Below are 17574 nucleotides of genomic sequence, written 5' to 3' on the forward strand. Positions count from 1 at the left end.
TTTGCGGATCTGCTTGAGAGGTCTATGGGATCAGTCTCACCTCGACCCAGTCGAAGATCTGTTCGTCACTAGCCATGTCTTCTAGCAGGAGGTGCTCTAGCTGTTTGAAAAGCTCCTCCGGACTGAGGCTGGGTTTCGCTGTGGCCAGGGACACAGGGGAGACTTCTGATACGGTGAACTCTAACTTCTGGAAAAAGTGGGAAAAGTCACAGCTGGTTGATTTTGTGTTCTAGAGCCCATTTTTCCGTTAAGCTTCTTTTATAACACGTTCCTTGAAATTGGGGAAGTTGCTTTAAACTAGTTATAAACACACACACACAGACTACTGTACACCAAGGCTGCATTTGTTATCTAAAGGCCCGTTCACACCAAGGACGATAACTATAAAGATAACGATAAAGATATAGTTCTAAAAATCGTTTTCAGTATTAAAGAACAGCAGAGTCCACACCACAACTATAACGATAAAGACAAAGAAAAACGATATCGTTGGAATCACTTTCAAAACGTTTTTTTTTCCCAGCTGATGAACGATAAAAAGTTGACAGCCAATCAGAATCCATCCTGCTGTAACGAGCTCGAGAATTTAAAGCGGCAGATGAGTGTGCTCTTAGAATAAAGATATCGTTCGCTGGTGTGAACGGGCCTTAAGAATTAGGGCTGTCCTCGATTTTTCTAGTTGACTAGTAGTCATTCATTTTTAGCAATTAGTCGACTAATCGTAAGTTTATTTTAAAAAACCGTATAAATCTGCACAGACTGCAGATGCGCATGTTTCAAACGGATTAAATAACACTTGAATAGCACACATTTTTCTAGGTTATCGTTAGCGCGAGCGGCTATGTAATGATGCTACTACTTACATGTTTCAGATGATAAGCCACGCAGCGTTTGGATGTCTGATGTACTGTAATTACCACATAGACCATCCGTTAATAATCTGTCCGTCACAGACCACGTGACTTAGCCACTTCCTGTGGAAATGTTTTTTTTTTTATTTTTCTGCGACTAATAAAATTTTGAACGACTACGCCTCTTCTCGTCGACTAACGGTTAATCGACTATTATTTTAAAGAATACATTAAAAACTTAAATATTGTGAAATATTATTTTGTTGTATTTTAATATATTTGTATTTATTGCTGTGATGCAAAGCTGAATTTTCAGCATCATTACTCCTTCAGGAATCATTCTAATATGCTGATCTGGTGCTCAAGAATTGTTGAAAACAATTGTTTCTCTTAATATCTTTGTGCACATTGATTTAATTTTTTTTTCAGGATTCTTTGATGAATAGAAAGATCAAAAGAACAGCATTTATTTAAAAAATACACCTTTTGTAACATTGTCTTTACTGTCATTTTAGATTAAGTGAATGCGGCCTTGAATAAAATATTACTTTTCCTAAAACAATCTTACTGATGCCCAAAAGCACAGAGGACACAACCAATAAAACTGCTGAAAACTATGATGAACAGCAGAAATGTACTGTTTTATTATTTTGGTAAATTACTGAAATATAAATAATATTAATTACATAATCTAAAATGCAGCACAGGGCTCAAATGAATTAGTAAGTTGCTTATTATAATGATTTATTTTAAAGAATCATTTAAACAAAGTAATTCACTTAAAAGAGTCAGAATTTCTAATGTTTCATATAAAAAACAAGACTTGACATATTGATTGTGCAACAATTGTGCAATGCTGCTATCTGTTTTAAAAAGCAGCTTGATAAAGCTACGCTGTTTTGAAAACAGCTGAATTTGTATATGTTGCTATGTCTAGGTAATTACTTCTAAACACCGGTGGTTCATTTCTGGGAAGGGTGCTCAGGCTACATTCTCACCTGTTGTGAGATGAAGGCAGGAAGATGTTCTCCCTCAGGCAGGAAGTCAGCCCAGTTCAGCCCAGACTCTCTCCACAAGTCTCCAACTTTCCTATGGCTCTGTAGCACAATCAGACGCATGTAAACACAAACCCATGGAACCCAGAACAATACACAAAGCTTATTTACAGCATACAGTTTCTATCATAGAGGTGTCTGTTTATAGTAAGCATCATGCAGGAGCCCTACACCACAGATGGCAACTAGATAAAGATGAACTCAATGCTCGAACACCATGTCAACAAAAGTTGAGCTTACCATTTGTTTGCATAGTAGGTGCAGTATTTCAGAAAATAAGATGGCAGCTCTTCCCACAGGGAGTAGCGGTTTACTTAACTCACTGCAGAAACAAAACAAATCTCCATTAGATGCTAAACTGAATCACTATGACAGCTGGAGCCTGCAAGGACCTGGAATGACTGCAACTACTGTGCACTCCCAAACTGTTAAAGCCCCAGAAGTCCCAATAACCCAATACAATGAGGTGTGTCAGAAGTGATGAGCTGAGTTTTTGTTTGTTTTTATCTAGTACTGAATTCTGTAGTCCAACTTATTGGGAAAAATCTCAAATCACAATTCGAAAAATTAAAAAAAGGCCATGTTGACTTAAAAAAAATTCTCAAAGATTGCAAAACGTCTGACTGCGCAAGCTGCTTTGGATGCAGCTCACCCTTCAATAATACATTCTTACCTACGAAAGTTGTTTTAAACAGATTTTTTTAAATAAATTATTCAAAAATATGGTAAATATGGTTTTTGTAGTGTAATAGTGACAAAGGAGCTAGTGAGGATGCATTTTGTACTTTTTTATTAAATGTAAAAAAATATATAATTTTTTATTATTATTATAAAATATTATTATTTATTAAAAAAAACACTTATTTTAGAATTGAGATACTATAATAGCTTTTCTAAATATTTTGAATATTTTAATGACTAAATCCACCTAAGCCATGGATTATCCCACTTATACCATGGTCATTTGCCAGCATTTACAATTTAAAGCTGTAATAAAAAAAATAAAAGGCTGGAGATATGCTGATATATGCTCCAGCAATCCCCCATGAACCTACAGATATATCAAAAGAAAATAATACAACAATATTATAATTTTATGTTTTAGATGTATTCTAATATAATATGAATAATATCTTGACCCTGTACTGGAGCTTTAACAGTACATGCATTTCTTAAATCGTCCTTTGAAAGGAGATTCCACCTCTAACGAACTTCCATCTATTAATCAAGGACAACATGTAACAGGGTTTTAGGGGTGGAATGTCCTTTTTATCACAAATGACAAAACAGAACTTAAAAGACCCTCCTCGTTCAGTGTTTGATGTGACCAATGGGGTCCTGACCTGAACAGCTCTCTCATGTTGATTCCTCCTTCTCTCAGCAGAGGACTGAGCAGCTCAGCCAGGTAAAGCCAAATGAAGGGAACATCTATGGCCATATCATCAGCCTGCTCCAGCATCTCCGAAAACCTACAGAGCCAAGAGACAGGGACAAACCATAACCATAGTATGAATGTACATAACATGCAAACTACAAACTAATGAAATGTGTGTGTGCTCACCCTTCGTAGAGTTGAGAATGGGGTAAGATGCCCTTCTGAATGAGCTGATAGAAGAGCAGTCCCATGTGCTCTCTGGCTTTCTGACTACGCTCCAGTGTGCACTCCAGACCCATGCGCACAAACACAAACAGCAGAGAGGGCTGATCCATCTCAGTTACACACTGCACTGCTTCCTGCACACACAAACAGACACGAACGCAAAACGGCTTACAGTACTGACAAACAATCACATAGCAGATATTCAAAGTTAATTTACATACACTGAATCAAACATAATAATGAAAAGCTGTATGATGGCAGGCACACACATAGACAAGACACTCTTACAATGAAATATAGACTTTCTAAATATATCATGTTGAAAAGTGATGCACATAATGAAGACTTCCAAACATTAGATACAAGAATTCAATGTTATTTTTAGCTGAATAGTAACACTACCTGGACATTTTTCACTTTAACAACCACACAAAAAAGGTTTCAAATTGACTTTTAATTCTTATATAAAAAACATGTTCATCCTTTGAATCATGTTAATACCAGATACTTATTAATACACTACAGTTCAAAAGTTTGGGGTTGGTACTGTACATCTTATTAAAATGTTTTTAAAAGAAGTCTGTTATGCTTACCAAGGCTGCATTTATTTGATCAAATACACAGCAAAAACCGTAATATTGTGAAATATTGTGAAATATTAATTCTAATTTAAAATAACCGTTTTCTATTTTCAGCAGCCAAATTACAGCAATCTTCAGTGTCACATGAAACTTCAGAAATCATTCTAATATGCTGATTTGGTGCATTATTATTATTATCAATGTTGAAAACAGTTGTGCTGAATAATATTTTCGTCAAAACCTTGATACATTTTTGTTCTTTTCAAAGATCAAAAGAGCAGCATTTATTTGAAACAATTATTTATTAATTTAATGAATAAAACGTATCGTAGTTACCCCAAACTTCTGAACAGAAGTTTGTTTTTCCATTGAAATTATCAGGAGTTTTTGTCACTTATTATAAGTGGGTTAGTGTTAGGGTCCTGTGATGTACCTTGTAGTCATTAATGTGCAGAAACTCATCAATGATGGATTTGGACTTCCGCTCGACCTCCTCTTCGGTCAGGATGGGCTTCTCTGAACCACCAGTGACCTGCGTCGTCTCAGATTTCACTGCAATGAAGCAGAAGCTCAGTATTTACAATATATATTTAGTACACAAGCAAATACAAAGAAAATGCAGCTTTAATGTGTTCACTAGTGTAAGCGTGTATCCTTCCTCACATGTCTCTGTGGCTCTGATGTTCTCTAGCTCACATTTCTCCTCTGAAATGCTGGCTTTACAAGGTGTATGGTGTGAGTCAGGTCCCTCTCTCCATGTCTCCTGAGGGGCCACGTTGTCTGTTAGCTCCTTAGCGCTGCTACCTCTGCTGAAGAGCCCCGGTCGTGACGGCCCCAAACTCAACGGCTTTTCACTGCGATCACGACCAGTGCTGCCTCGACTGGCAGAGATATAAGACAAGTGAAAAGGTTTTTGACATTTCAATTCTACATTTGTATTTGTAGCTCTTCAGTTCTCAGATGTTGGGTACCTTCCCAGTGGGCGTCTGGAATCAGGATCAGAGGTTTGGACTGGTGCTGGGCTGGGCTGAGACGTGGACGACTGCAGTGCTGAATAACGGTTCAGGGTGCTACTGGCAGAGCGTGTTAACTCTGGAAACATGGGCATTGACTTATTCATACATACATGTAATATAGATAACAATAATCTAATCTTCACTGAATGGGCAGTCAATTTAAGACACATGATGAGCCTTGATCATTACTTCACACTGTGTGTCATTTGTGGATGTGGCCTCACCAGGGTCACTAGCTTTGGCTCCGCCACTGCTGCCCTTTATCCAGTTGATCTGAGCCCGCGGACCAAGCTGAATCTTTTCATCGATTTGAGCCTGTGATGGGAATTGGTTGGGATTCAGAGTTTATAGAGGGTATGAGAGCATTACTACCTCATCATCACTATATCACAGATTCTAAAATGACTCATCACTGATTGTTAAAGCACAGGTGGTGCAAATGTCAACCTATTCTGTGCTGCACTTAACAACTGTGATTATAATCAGTAGGTGGCAGTGTTACCTCAATCATACCCACTGATCTGCATTCAAAAATGGGTTTTATGTGTGAAATATGATGTGTTTGTGCAGCGAATCGTCTCTTCACCTTGGAGATCTTGGGGATCTTTGTGGGGTCGATGGTCCTGCTGTTCTTAGTAGTGGGCACAGTGTTCCAGGTCTCCTCCCTCTGGGAGCGCTGATCTCTTTGGTCTATAACCAAAGACACAGAGCAGCATTACTTTACAACAGATCACCACTAGCCTATAACAGTCATTGAACACGAAATCAGAAATGCTTAGGGTTTTATTATGTGGTTAAGGCAGGGGACCAGGACCCACCAAGGGGCCTCAACACAATATTTCTTTTAGAAATAGAATTATTTCAGCTTTTCAGTGAATTAAGTCCAAGCATATTTTATTATTTTGTCATTTTTGTTCAAGCATTCCTAAAATAAAACCTGGCTATATAAGGGAATTTTAATAATTTTGATTTGTGAAGTGTCATGAAACTAAATAAAATATTACAAACCTTTATAAATTTAAAAACAATACATTTCTATAATGAATAAACATTTTTATAGTTATGTGAGGCTCTGAGATTGCTGAAATTGCTGAGAATTACATCACAAACTAGTAGAAAATGCAGTTCTTAAAATTTTTGGATGTAACTTCTGGATTTTCAATATCATCTCTTCTAGTTCTGAAAATATAAAAATGAAAACAAGAAGCTTTGTACCAGAAATATATTAAAGGGTTGAGAACCACTGATCTAAAGGAATAGTTCACCCAAAAATGAGATTTCTGTTATTATTTTCTTACGAGCTGTCATATTTCTTACTTTTTAGATTATACAATTTTAGAACAATTCCTTTAAAATAAGAAATCTGTCAAGTTACTGTTGTATGAACAAGCCCAAAAGCACAGTCAAACCTTGTTAACCATTAATGTGTTCTCCTCTACAAACAAGCTGTTTGCTGTCTGAACAGCATGTTCCCATTAATGCTTTGATGTTCAGACCTCAGCTCGGAGTATACCTGGAATGTCAAATGAGGTTTTGTCCTCTGGGTGGCGCTGTAGTTGGCCTGCTATACACATATATAACACAATCTAAAAAGCTGCGAGGAAGTGCTGTGGATCTCACCTGGCCTCCTCTTGATGTCCTTAGACAGAAGCTGCTGATGAACCTTCCTCTGCTCCTCCTGTTCCTCTAGCTTGGCCTCTTTATGGATCTGCTCTATGGTTTTAGGACCCTGGTCTGCTCTTCGGGACACCCAGTTATGCTGGACAATATAAATAATCAGAGAGATCAGGTGTCTATGATTAATAGATCAGTGTCATTCTGAGAAACAGTTACATTTAACTCCAAACTATATAAAACTACAAACCTTTCAGAATTTTTTTTGTGTAATGTGCTGGCCAAAAGTTATGACCTTTCTGACACTATATTATCTTGTGGATGTTTCTGGGCCGTTGAGTTCAGTGTTTCTGTTTCTGTGCCTTTTTTTCACATTTTTCCACTTATAAAATTCATATGTTAAATAAAAATGAAATAATTTATTATGAAGTAAAATTATTGTTTTTATTAAATATTTTATATTTAAATTTTTAAAAAACTTTTTTAAAATTATCTAAAATACTATTATTAGAAACGAATGCTTTTATTTAGTAAGGATGAATTAAATTGATAAAAAAAACAGTAAAGAATACATTCTAAATTGTAATAATATATCACCATATTACTGCACCGTACCACTAGTTTTGTTAAAGTCAAATGCCACATAAAGCACTACAGATTATGGAATGGTTAAAAAAAAAAATGAAGACAGCAAAAACACTACACAGATTTTTTTTTTGCTTCTTTCTGCTACTTTCATCAAAACCAGGACTTTCTAAAGGTCTGGCAATGGCTATTTGTACACTATCTCAGCACACACACACACACACACACACACACACACACACACACACACACACACACACACACACACACACACACAAACAAACACAATCCCAATCCCCCATGGCACTTACCAGTCTCAAATCTATCACATCCTGTAGCATGAACCGTATCCGTGACGATGTCTTGCGCTCTTTGACAATTTTCTCCATCTGGTTGAAGTATTGGTCCATACGAGGCTATTCAAGGACACAGAGCAGGGAGTAATGAAAAACATATCAGCTGAATATCAAATACTGAGATCATGAGTCCATGTGCCCTTGTCAATCACAACATCTCTGCAATATTACTGATTATAAATGAAGACAGACTTCTTCATTGCTGCAGTGAACAACTGTGATCATATAGCACAGCTCTTCCTGTCTGTACCCATATAGAGAGTCATCGTAAATCTAAAAACAATGTTTTGAAGCAAAAAACTGCTCCTAAATCAAGATAGTGAATAAACGCAGAACCTATTTCCCTGTGAGCTGGAAAATGCCTTAAGTTCCTGCCGCTAAAAAGAAAGGATGGATACAGAAAACATTTACCCTCTTGCCTAACACTTAGCTCCAGGGTTTGTTGGGCCCAGCTGAAACACATTTAGACTGTGTGTCTGTGTGTGTGTGTGTGTGTGTGCGTGTGCATAGTATTCAGAATATGTTCACCCTCATGCCTGATTATTCTTTATTCTTTTGCTTTGCACTGCAGCATTTTTCAGTCCTTTGTACAGCTACAATGACATTTCATTCAAGTACTTCAAATGACAAAGGTATTTCAACATATTCACAATCAGATTAAAGATAAAAATCTCAGCTACACAATCATACCACGAAGGTAAGGAGCTGTGCTGGAAACCTGGGTGAAAAAAGTTTTTCCAGTCAAAGCTTTTGGAGTGTAAAATGTGTTCAATGCAATGTGATCTTCCATTTAACTTAGAACTGCATTAAAAAGGTTTCTATATAAAATTCTAATGTTATTTACAGGTGCATCTCAATAAAGTATAATGTATATAATATAATTATAAATCTAAATTATAATTATAATTATAATAAATCACAATTAAAAGAATCAAAGACTTAAACTACTTCAGTCTGTGTGCATTGAATTTATTTAATACACGAGTTTCACAATTTGACTTGAATTACTGAAATAAATGAACTTTTCCACGACATTCTAATTTACTGAGAAGCACCAGTAGATGTCATTCAATGCATGTAATTTAGAGCTAATTTAGTTTCACTGCAACATAAAGAGATCATGTGAAAATGAAGCATTCAATTTTAAATGTTTCTGTGTTTAAAAATGCGTACACTAAAGTAAAATGTTTTTTTCTTTCTATTTTTCACAAGAGACTTTTTTCAAAAACACTAAGAAATGGTGTTAGGTGTCTTCCTCATGGGAAAATTGGTGAGAAATTCATGCATAGTTCATGCTCCAAGACTCAAATGGACACCCTTTCGGTTACCCGCCTTGAGCCATCCTACCACTATACCACACCACTCTCAATCTACAAAACTGAGTTACTGAACGAGAATGCCCCTCCTTTTTGAGCTTCACAGTTAACACTGTTACTGCTGAGTGCTGCCTTTCCAGAGTACTGGACTGATTTATTAGTAGCTTATTTTTACCAGACAAACATACAGCAGAGGCGTGCTGAAGTAATGCCAAGTCAACAACAGTGATTATGTGATTAGTTTAGAATTCATCTAAAAATTCTGCTTTTGAGTGTCCCTTTGGGCTAAATAAAGCTCCAGTCCTTACATGCTGCAGTCTCAGCCTCAGACAGAACACCCATGGACCGTCTACAAAAATGGCAAGCTCCAGTCTGACTGGCTGGATATATGCCATGTCCAATGGGGAAAAAAACAGCAACAAAAAAAAAAACAAAGAGATTTTATTAGTCTGGTGGGAAACAAAACGTACTCGGTTACTAACGTAACCTAGGTTCCCTTAAATATGGAACGAGTACCGTGTCGTAATCCGTTAAGGCTAAGACGCTACAGGGAAAAGTCATTTTTCTCTGATTTCTGAAGCCTTTTTCAATCACGCAGTGAAACTGTTGGCGCCTATGGTGTGCGAGCCCTCCAAAAGGTGTGGTGCATTGGGCTATATAAGCGGCCGTCTCACCCAGGCAAACTGATTTAATTCGACTGAAGCGACGACATGAGGTGTCCTTGCGTATAGCACGGCAAAGTATGCAGTACTCTTTCCATATCTAAGGGAACCAAGGTTACGTTAGTAACTGAGTACGTTCCCTTTCGATACTACACTCGTACTGTGTCGTAAGCTGTTGAGGCTAAGACGCTACGGGGACAATACAATCATGCCGTGCTATCAGGAAGGATGACCGGGTATTCGCCCAGAGCACTGAGAAGGGATTGTAACGAATACTTAAAGTATCCCAGACCTACCGGGGATGTAGTTACATCAGTCATCTTGCGGCGTGCTGCCAGGGCGCTATGCTGGGCTCTGTGCAGGCAACAAACACATCGCTTCGAGCACCCAGAACAGAATGGGGTGACGGGAAGGCGAGACGAGGCAATTTGGAGGGTGGTCCGGCCACAGCAGGACTTAGCCTCCCCCTCTTCCTGACTGGTGCATCAGGCTGACTTCTGAGGCGCTGGGTCCAGCACTATCTTGGGCCGGGGTCCCTGCTTCGGAAGTGGGTAGCGATTAGCAGAGCGCGAGCATAGTTTTTCCAGGCTGGTGAGTCGGCGCTGGCTTGGGGGAACTCGAGGCAGATGAAGATGAGTGCTTGGGCAAAAAAAGTGTCGCATAACCTGGGACGAATTTTGTGCAGCGGTGAAGCGCTCTGCGAACCCATCCACAGCGGGGCTAAAGAGACCAGCGGGTTAGACAGGCGAGTCGAGGAAGACGGTTTTATCCGCATCCTTGATCTCTCTCAGATTCAGCAAGAGGTGGCGTTCCAACTCGTCATGGCTTGGACAGGAGGGTCGCCTTAGACTTCCATCCAATGACGGCAGGTGGCACAGGTGTGCGGCCACGGCTTCGTCCACTGGAGGGATCTTCTCATAACCCTTCTGCCCCATGCCGTCAACCGCAGTGAGGGCGTGAGAGGCAGATGTTCTGAGGCGAGCAGAGTAAGGGGCGCGCCACGACTTCGGGTGCTCCTTGTGGACCTCAGGGAAGAAGGGTGCAGCCTTCTGGGGAGGGGCCTGGCGGCGTCCCGGCAGGAACCACTCATCTAGTCGGCTACGTGAGGGCTCCTCAGGTGCAGACCATTCCAGCCAGAGTTTATCGACGGCCTTAGACAGGACAGATCAGCTCGGTGTCCATAGAAGTCCTGGCGTCGACCAGCTGGTTAGATAACAAGGGGGCGGGGTCCTGAGTCGAGCCCGATCAATCCTCGGCGTCTGAGGATGCTGTTGTCTAGCGGCTCGTCTTTGGACCCACCGAATGAGACCAGGCCGTTCGTGCTGGCAGAAGGACACTGGTCTAGGTGGGAGAAGAGGACAGGCGAGAACTCTCTCTGAGGAGAGACCGATGCACGGGGGCCTTGAGCCGACGTGAGCTCGATCTCATCCGAGCGCTGGGATCCTCTGCCATGCTGTTTCTTCCTCACAGGCTCCTGGGAGGAGAGAAACAGGAGGGCACGAGGAGCGAAGTCACTTTCTGAAAAGAAAGTTATCCGCGAGCGCAGAGAGGCCAGACTCATATCCACGCAATGTGGCCAGGTCGTGTTGATGAGTGCGGCTTCCGCGACTTCCCCAGGCATCTCATACACTCATCATGCCCGTGCCACAGATGTGGTGCGACAATCGACACTGCAGGTGGCTTGTGAGCGTTGCTCTGACCGGGCGCTTGTGAAGCCACAAAAATCATGAGGAAGCACCGAAGCGAGATCGACTTTGCTGCGCAAAGCGGCGAGCTGGTCAGCGGTGATCTCGGCTGCTTGATCGGCTTCAAGTCTCGGAATCAGCAAAGAGATATCAGTCGTCGCTGAAGGAGAATGAATCAATTTGCCTGGGTGAGATGGTCACTTATATAGCCCGATGCCCCCCCCCACCCCTTTTGGGGGGCTCGCTCACCATAGGCTCACGCGGCTCTGCCATGCCGTTATTGGTTCATTCTATCAAACTCCACGAACCAATGGTCATGCAGTTTCACTGCGTGATTGAAAAAGGCTTCAGAAATTGGAGAAAAAGGACTTTTCCCCATACCGTCTTAGCCTAAACAGCTTACGACGCAGTATGAGTGTAGTATCAAAAGGGAACTTTTTACATGTTCCCATGATGTGCACTTCGAAGGTGAAACCAATTCCAGGATTTGCCAATATTCGCAAGGCTCTGGCATTGAATCGTTTCAAGATATCCAAGAATTTTCTTTGAGGAACGTAGTAGCACATCTGCACATGATTTCAGATGTACCTTTCCATAAAAATCATAAAAAATCTGTGTTTGGTCTGGTACAAGTCATTACAAGATGTGCAAGTCACGACAAATGTTTTCTTTAGTAGATGGTTTGTATGTCTTTCATTTAAATTTAAGTCATTTACATCATGGAGGGTAACACTAGTTGAACTAACCATGCATTATGTTGAAATTCCTTGCAAATCAACCCAATGTCATCAAAAATCATTTGAACTCTTATTTGGTGCTTGGCGAGCATTTCAGACGCTACTTGCTTGTCAGTTAGATACTTCCTTCCTGTCTAAGAAACAGTTCTCGAGCAAAGTGTTTGCAAAGTGGACCACACTTTTGCCATTAGGTTTTACAGTGGTTCTAGTTTCATGGTCATATTAGATTATTTAAATAAAAAGCTAAATATTCTACCTTGGATGCCTTCCCCAATTTCCCTTTCCAAGGGATTTCACCGCTGATCTTGTGAAATACGAATCAATACAGCTCCAGAATGTATAATAACAAACTGCTGGGCGAGCTACCTTGGCTTTCTCGAAGTCAAGGTCTTTGCCGATGGTAGTGAGGAGTCTGCAGAGGCACTCCAAGCTCTCGTCGTCATGGTTTTTTAGTAGTTTCACCATACAGTCATGCATGATGGGCTCTGTCAGCATCTTGAGCTTGAACAGCTCACCGATAAATTTTATATTTCCTGTGGAGCGACGCCGGGCCTTGTCCTTCTCCTCCTCAAGCTCCTCCTGCAGTTTTTCCCTTTCTGTGGGCTAAAAAAAAAGAGTTACATATAAATCCCATAATGCTTTCAATAATGTCTTTAAAAGAATAGTGCAACCAAAATTTAATTGTCATTATTTACTCCCCCTTTAATGTCGTTTCTTGTGTTCGGTGGAATACAAAAAAAGAGAAATGTTGAAGAATGTACTAGCAGCACTGTTATTGTTAACTAAAACAAAAATTTTAACTTTTTGACTACTGTTTTGGTAACTGAAATTAGGCTGGAATAAATAAAATATACATATTGGATAGAAAACTAACAATAAAATTAAAACTAAAAATTTATTCATAATATTAATAAATATAATATTATTTAATACTAGCATTATATATACAAAAATACTAAAGTAACAACTGCATACAAACCATTTTTTATTATAAAATGATTTGGGTTGACATGAGGGTGAGTGAATAATGACATATTTTTCATTGTAGGGTTAACTTCCAATTAAATACATTTGCCCAGGTGAATATAGTACATAAATGGACATTATGGAAAAAAAGTCAAAAAATCAAGTGCAAGTCAAGTGCAAGAGCAAGTCTAAATTCTTGCGAATCATTATTGAATAATTACTGATGTGGTAGAGTCCAGCTCCTTTTGTTTTCTCTCAAGTACAACGTCGTCCACTTTGCCCCTCTCGAATTCCTTCTGACAGCGGTTCAATAGCAGCTTCCGGAAGTTTACCGTGGTGTTAGGTTTGTCTGCTGTTGGCACTTTTAGCTACAATTGGATCATAAGAGGAAGAAATACTTATGACATTCTAAAAAAGGAATAATATAAGGCAAAATAACAGACAGTCCAAAGAAAAAATACATAATCTCCAAAGTGCACAGAACGTACCGTAGCCAGGCAGCGACACATGTTGGCGTAGGCCACAGAGAAGCTGGGCTCATCAATGGCTTTCTCAAACACAAGGTCGATGACTCCTTTCAGCCTCTCCTCTGTGTTGATCGTGAGATCCGTCACCTGCTTCATCAGCTGATGAAACATCTGGGGTGTGAGCTTGTTCAAAATGCTACGAACTTTCCGGAACAACTCCTGAAGTGCCAGAAAAGCAACAGATTGCAGACACATTGCAGTTCAAATCAACAAAACAACCTTCAGATAAAATAAATCAGATGACAAATCAGGACTTAATGAATGGGAGAACGCCAAACAAAACCCCAGTGCATACAAGAACAAAAGCAGCCACATGTGACAACCATCTAATCCAAGCTTAGATGTGCATCTCTTGAAGTGCTTCTTTTACAGTGAACTTTTCAAACAAAAGAACCGAACTCCACACCTGGGTTTTCAGGGCCTCTGGGTCGTCTGTGACATTCTCTTTCTTCATCCCAGGCTTCCAGGCATTCTCTGCCTTCTTGAGCTGAACGTCATCATTAACGGAAACATTTACTATGATCTTGCGTGGTGGAAGTCGCCGCACGTTTATAAGCTTTGGATAAAGTGTATAGATAGAAAAGAAATTAACAGCTTTTAGAAGAGTGTCATGATTTAAAATGTAGACAATTGCTGGGTTAATCTCACTTATAAATCAAAAAGAAAAAAATAAGAAACTTTATTTTAGCACATTCTACCAGAAAATATACATTACTGTAATATCTGTGGATGTTTTGCTTTTTCTGCCATTACTTAATTGTTTTCACAGTAAAATAATATTAGAAAATAGTGAAGAAATTTTTACTTTTAAATTTAAACAAATTAAAAGCAGTAATAAAGATACAATATATAAATACTTAATATATCATCCTTTTTTTCCACATTATAGTAATGTGAATTTGATTTTTTTGCATCAATGAAGTAATGAGAATTTGGATGGAAATGTGCTTAATTGTTATGAAAATAATGTCATGAATAATGAATAATGTCATAAAAAAAAAAAAAAAAAAAAAACTTAATGGCCCTGAAAAAAAGGCTTTATTTACTTCATGCAAAATACAATGACTTATCTCTTTCTTTTGATTTTGGGGTGAAACATGGCCTAGATATTAATCTTAGGTGGTTTCTTGATGAATAGATTAATTTACCAAAATGCTAAATGTTCTACAAAACTCCTCAAACATACTTGAATAGGGTTGATAGACTAGGATATTTTTTTTGTGTGTGTGTGTGTGTGTGTGTGTGTGTGTGTGTGTGTGTGTGTGTCCTCACATGTGACCTCACATCTATATACTGTATATGTATAGCTATTTTTGGTATTTGGGTCTGTAATAGAACATATGAGTTATTATAACTCACTGGGGCGCCATGTCCTCCTTGCATCTGCCTGCCGAAGTCAGCAAAAGCGGGTGTGAAATCCTGGGGAGTGCCCCTGGAAATCAACCTGGGGTCCACAGACCTCAGTGGCAGTTTGTTTTGGTTAATCTGAAACAGAAGAGATCATTTCCATGAGTAATCCAGCAGGAGGCGCAGTGAGAAACCTGAGTGAGCTGTGACTTGAACAAAACACCAGATCCCCCTCCCCTCCTCCTTATGCTGATCTTGGACTAGCTGAACCTATCTGTATCTTTATTAAAATCAGTATGAGAAAAACTGGTTTGAGACCAGCATTCCCTTGCCCTACTGCACTGATGGGAAACAGAATTTGCCATGGAGACTAGCTCCATTTGTTATTTATATATCAACAACATGTTCAACGATTTACGCTCCAGTCATCTTGTGACGGAGGGAGCAAGAACAGCCAGAAACAAATGTGAGCGAGTACAAATAAAGAGTAAAATCTAGGAACTGAAATAGGAAACTGAAAGTACCGCGTGTATGTTCACAACAACAGAAACAAGTGTTGTCGGAAACAGTAACCGAGAAAGTATATACAGATGACAACAACAAACTCGCTGTAAAAACTTAAGTTTAAGACTATGCACTGAACAGGGGCAGGGCATTTCTTTTCTAACATCTTTAGGCTAAATGATGCCTACTGCCAAGTATGACATAACCGTAATGCAATTTTAATGGAAACAGGACGTCAAGGGAGTTTCATGGCTGAAGAGTGCAGCTCAGCCAGAGTTTCGAAGTCCGGGGAACATACTTGTATTACTGTACTTTTCATGTTGTAAGCACGTTTAGAGGAAAATTTGCTGTATGTATTTTCAGGTTTTTTAAGAAGTAGGCAAAGAATGTTTTTGACACTAAAAATATTTAGGATCACCCTGTTAAACTGAGTAGTCAGGTTACAAGATTTCTCATTGTACAAAATGGGATAAGATGTAACCTGCATATTTATGAGGTTAATAACACTGTTTAAACATGTTTGGCCATAGACTAGTTTTGATAACTTCTTGTTCATTTTTGTTCAGTTTTGATAAGTGCTTGCTTGTGCAAGTGTTTAAAAATTGAAAAGTTTGAAAGTCTTACGCTCACCAAACATTATTTATTCCTGTGATGGCAAAGCTGAATTTTCAGCAGCCATAACTACAGTCTTCAGTGTCACATGATCCTTCAGAAATCATTCTAATATGATGATTTGGTGCTCAAGAAACATTTCCTATTATTATCAATGTTGAAAACAGTCGTGCTGCCTAATATTTTTAGGGAAACCATGATACATTTCATATGTGATAAAGTAATACTATTATTTATCAAATGCACAATGTGTTTTTGTCTACAAAATCCAAGAAGCAGTCAGACAAGTCAACAACAAACAAAAAAAAAAAACCTTGTCTAGCACCACATCACTGATTTGAGGCAGTCCCTCTGGTTTCTGCACGCAGGCCGGCATAAACTGAAAACCCAACAGGAAGTCCCGGTCATACTGTCTCTTTCCATTAGACTGCACAAGACCTGGGGTGGAAAAAGCACAGCAATAGTAGGACAGACATATATTATTGTTATGCAATTTGTTAAAAGTAATACATTGGAAGAATCAACAAAAATAGTATAAAACTGTAAGGTGCTTTTTGGTGTTACAAACAACAAAACCTTTAATAAGCACTCTCTGAAATCAAAATGTGACTAGCAATAGCAATTCATAGCTATTTAACAAACAGGATGACATCTTCGATCTCCAATAAATGAAAAAAATCTGTATGTACGCTAAAATGAAAAGATCAGAAATTTCAATTGGTTCCTGTGGGAAGTCTTACCTTCCTGCATGAGTGGAGTGGGTGAACACATGGACCCCCTGCTGTCTCCGAGTGTAACGCCACTGTCAGTGCTTTCTGTCTCCACCCCATTCCTAAAAGGCTCTGTTTCAAAAAGGCTCTCACCGTTCTCCTCTGAGAGCTTCTCCTGGTGCTCAGGCACTGTATATGGGCTGCTGTTGGTCTCTAAGGTTGGCTGTGAGACCATGTCATCTCCAGTAGAGCTGTCCTTAGAGGTCTCCTCCTGATATGAATGAAGAAAAGCAGCATTACAGAAGGGCCTGGAGGTGTTATGTGAAATAAATGACTGCATTTTGGTTTGTTCAATGATAACAATGTCATTAGTCTGTGTTATGTTATGTGTAGGGATTTTGCAATTCTCTCTTTTCCAACATCCTAATATCCCTTTTCCACTGACATAAAACCTGTTATAATAACTAATAAAGACAAGAGTGAAAACCACCAAAAACTAAACTAATTCAAAAAGACAAACTGAAATAAAAACTAAAACTTTTTTCAATTCAGTTTTAAGTGGTGTTCAATCTATCATAAGAAGTATTACTGTAGTTTGTTCATTTAGATTTTATATCTGTTTTAGTTTTTTTCAGAAGGGCTTCTGAAGTTCTTTTTCATTCCTCCTGACCACCAGAGGCAGTGCTAAGCACTAGATTTTCCCTCCCAAGCTGTGACAGCACACTCTGCACTACTATCACAGGACAGATGTTTTGGATTCCTTTTCTTCATTACATGAGTACACATTATCGCATTCGATTATTGTGTCGGCGATACCTTGTGCTTCACGTTACTATCCGGTGGAAGTCAG

The 17574-nt window shown here is 39.2% G+C and overlaps 1 protein-coding gene across 4 annotated transcripts in view; it reads right to left on the reverse strand.

Annotated features, from left to right (window-relative positions):
* Positions 1-17574, reverse strand: part of LOC109050298 (eukaryotic translation initiation factor 4 gamma 3-like) — a 47356-nt gene that overhangs the window by 1424 nt on the left and 28358 nt on the right. For 2 of the 4 annotated variants that reach the window (XM_042766490.1, XM_042766489.1), the window contains exons 13-31: positions 16755-16995; positions 16328-16452; positions 14911-15036; positions 13958-14107; positions 13513-13710; positions 13246-13392; positions 12425-12661; positions 7614-7718; positions 6724-6862; positions 5690-5793; positions 5328-5418; positions 5059-5179; positions 4751-4968; positions 4521-4639; positions 3468-3640; positions 3250-3375; positions 2147-2228; positions 1850-1948; positions 41-187 (exon numbers count right to left, since the gene is read on the reverse strand). In XM_042766490.1, coding sequence (XP_042622424.1) covers positions 41-187; positions 1850-1948; positions 2147-2228; positions 3250-3375; positions 3468-3640; positions 4521-4639; positions 4751-4968; positions 5059-5179; positions 5328-5418; positions 5690-5793; positions 6724-6862; positions 7614-7718; positions 12425-12661; positions 13246-13392; positions 13513-13710; positions 13958-14107; positions 14911-15036; positions 16328-16452; positions 16755-16995 — 2748 coding nt within the window. Of the gene's footprint in view, positions 1-40; positions 188-1849; positions 1949-2146; positions 2229-3249; positions 3376-3467; positions 3683-4520; positions 4640-4750; positions 4969-5058; positions 5180-5327; positions 5419-5689; positions 5794-6723; positions 6863-7613; positions 7719-12424; positions 12662-13245; positions 13393-13512; positions 13711-13957; positions 14108-14910; positions 15037-16327; positions 16453-16754; positions 16996-17574 lie in introns of all 4 variants that reach the window. The other 2 variants (XM_042766488.1, XM_042766487.1) reach the window with 1 other exon arrangement.

This window comes from Cyprinus carpio, chromosome A11 (genome assembly GCF_018340385.1).
Source record: "Cyprinus carpio isolate SPL01 chromosome A11, ASM1834038v1, whole genome shotgun sequence".
Classification (NCBI taxonomy): Eukaryota; Metazoa; Chordata; class Actinopteri; order Cypriniformes; family Cyprinidae; genus Cyprinus; species Cyprinus carpio.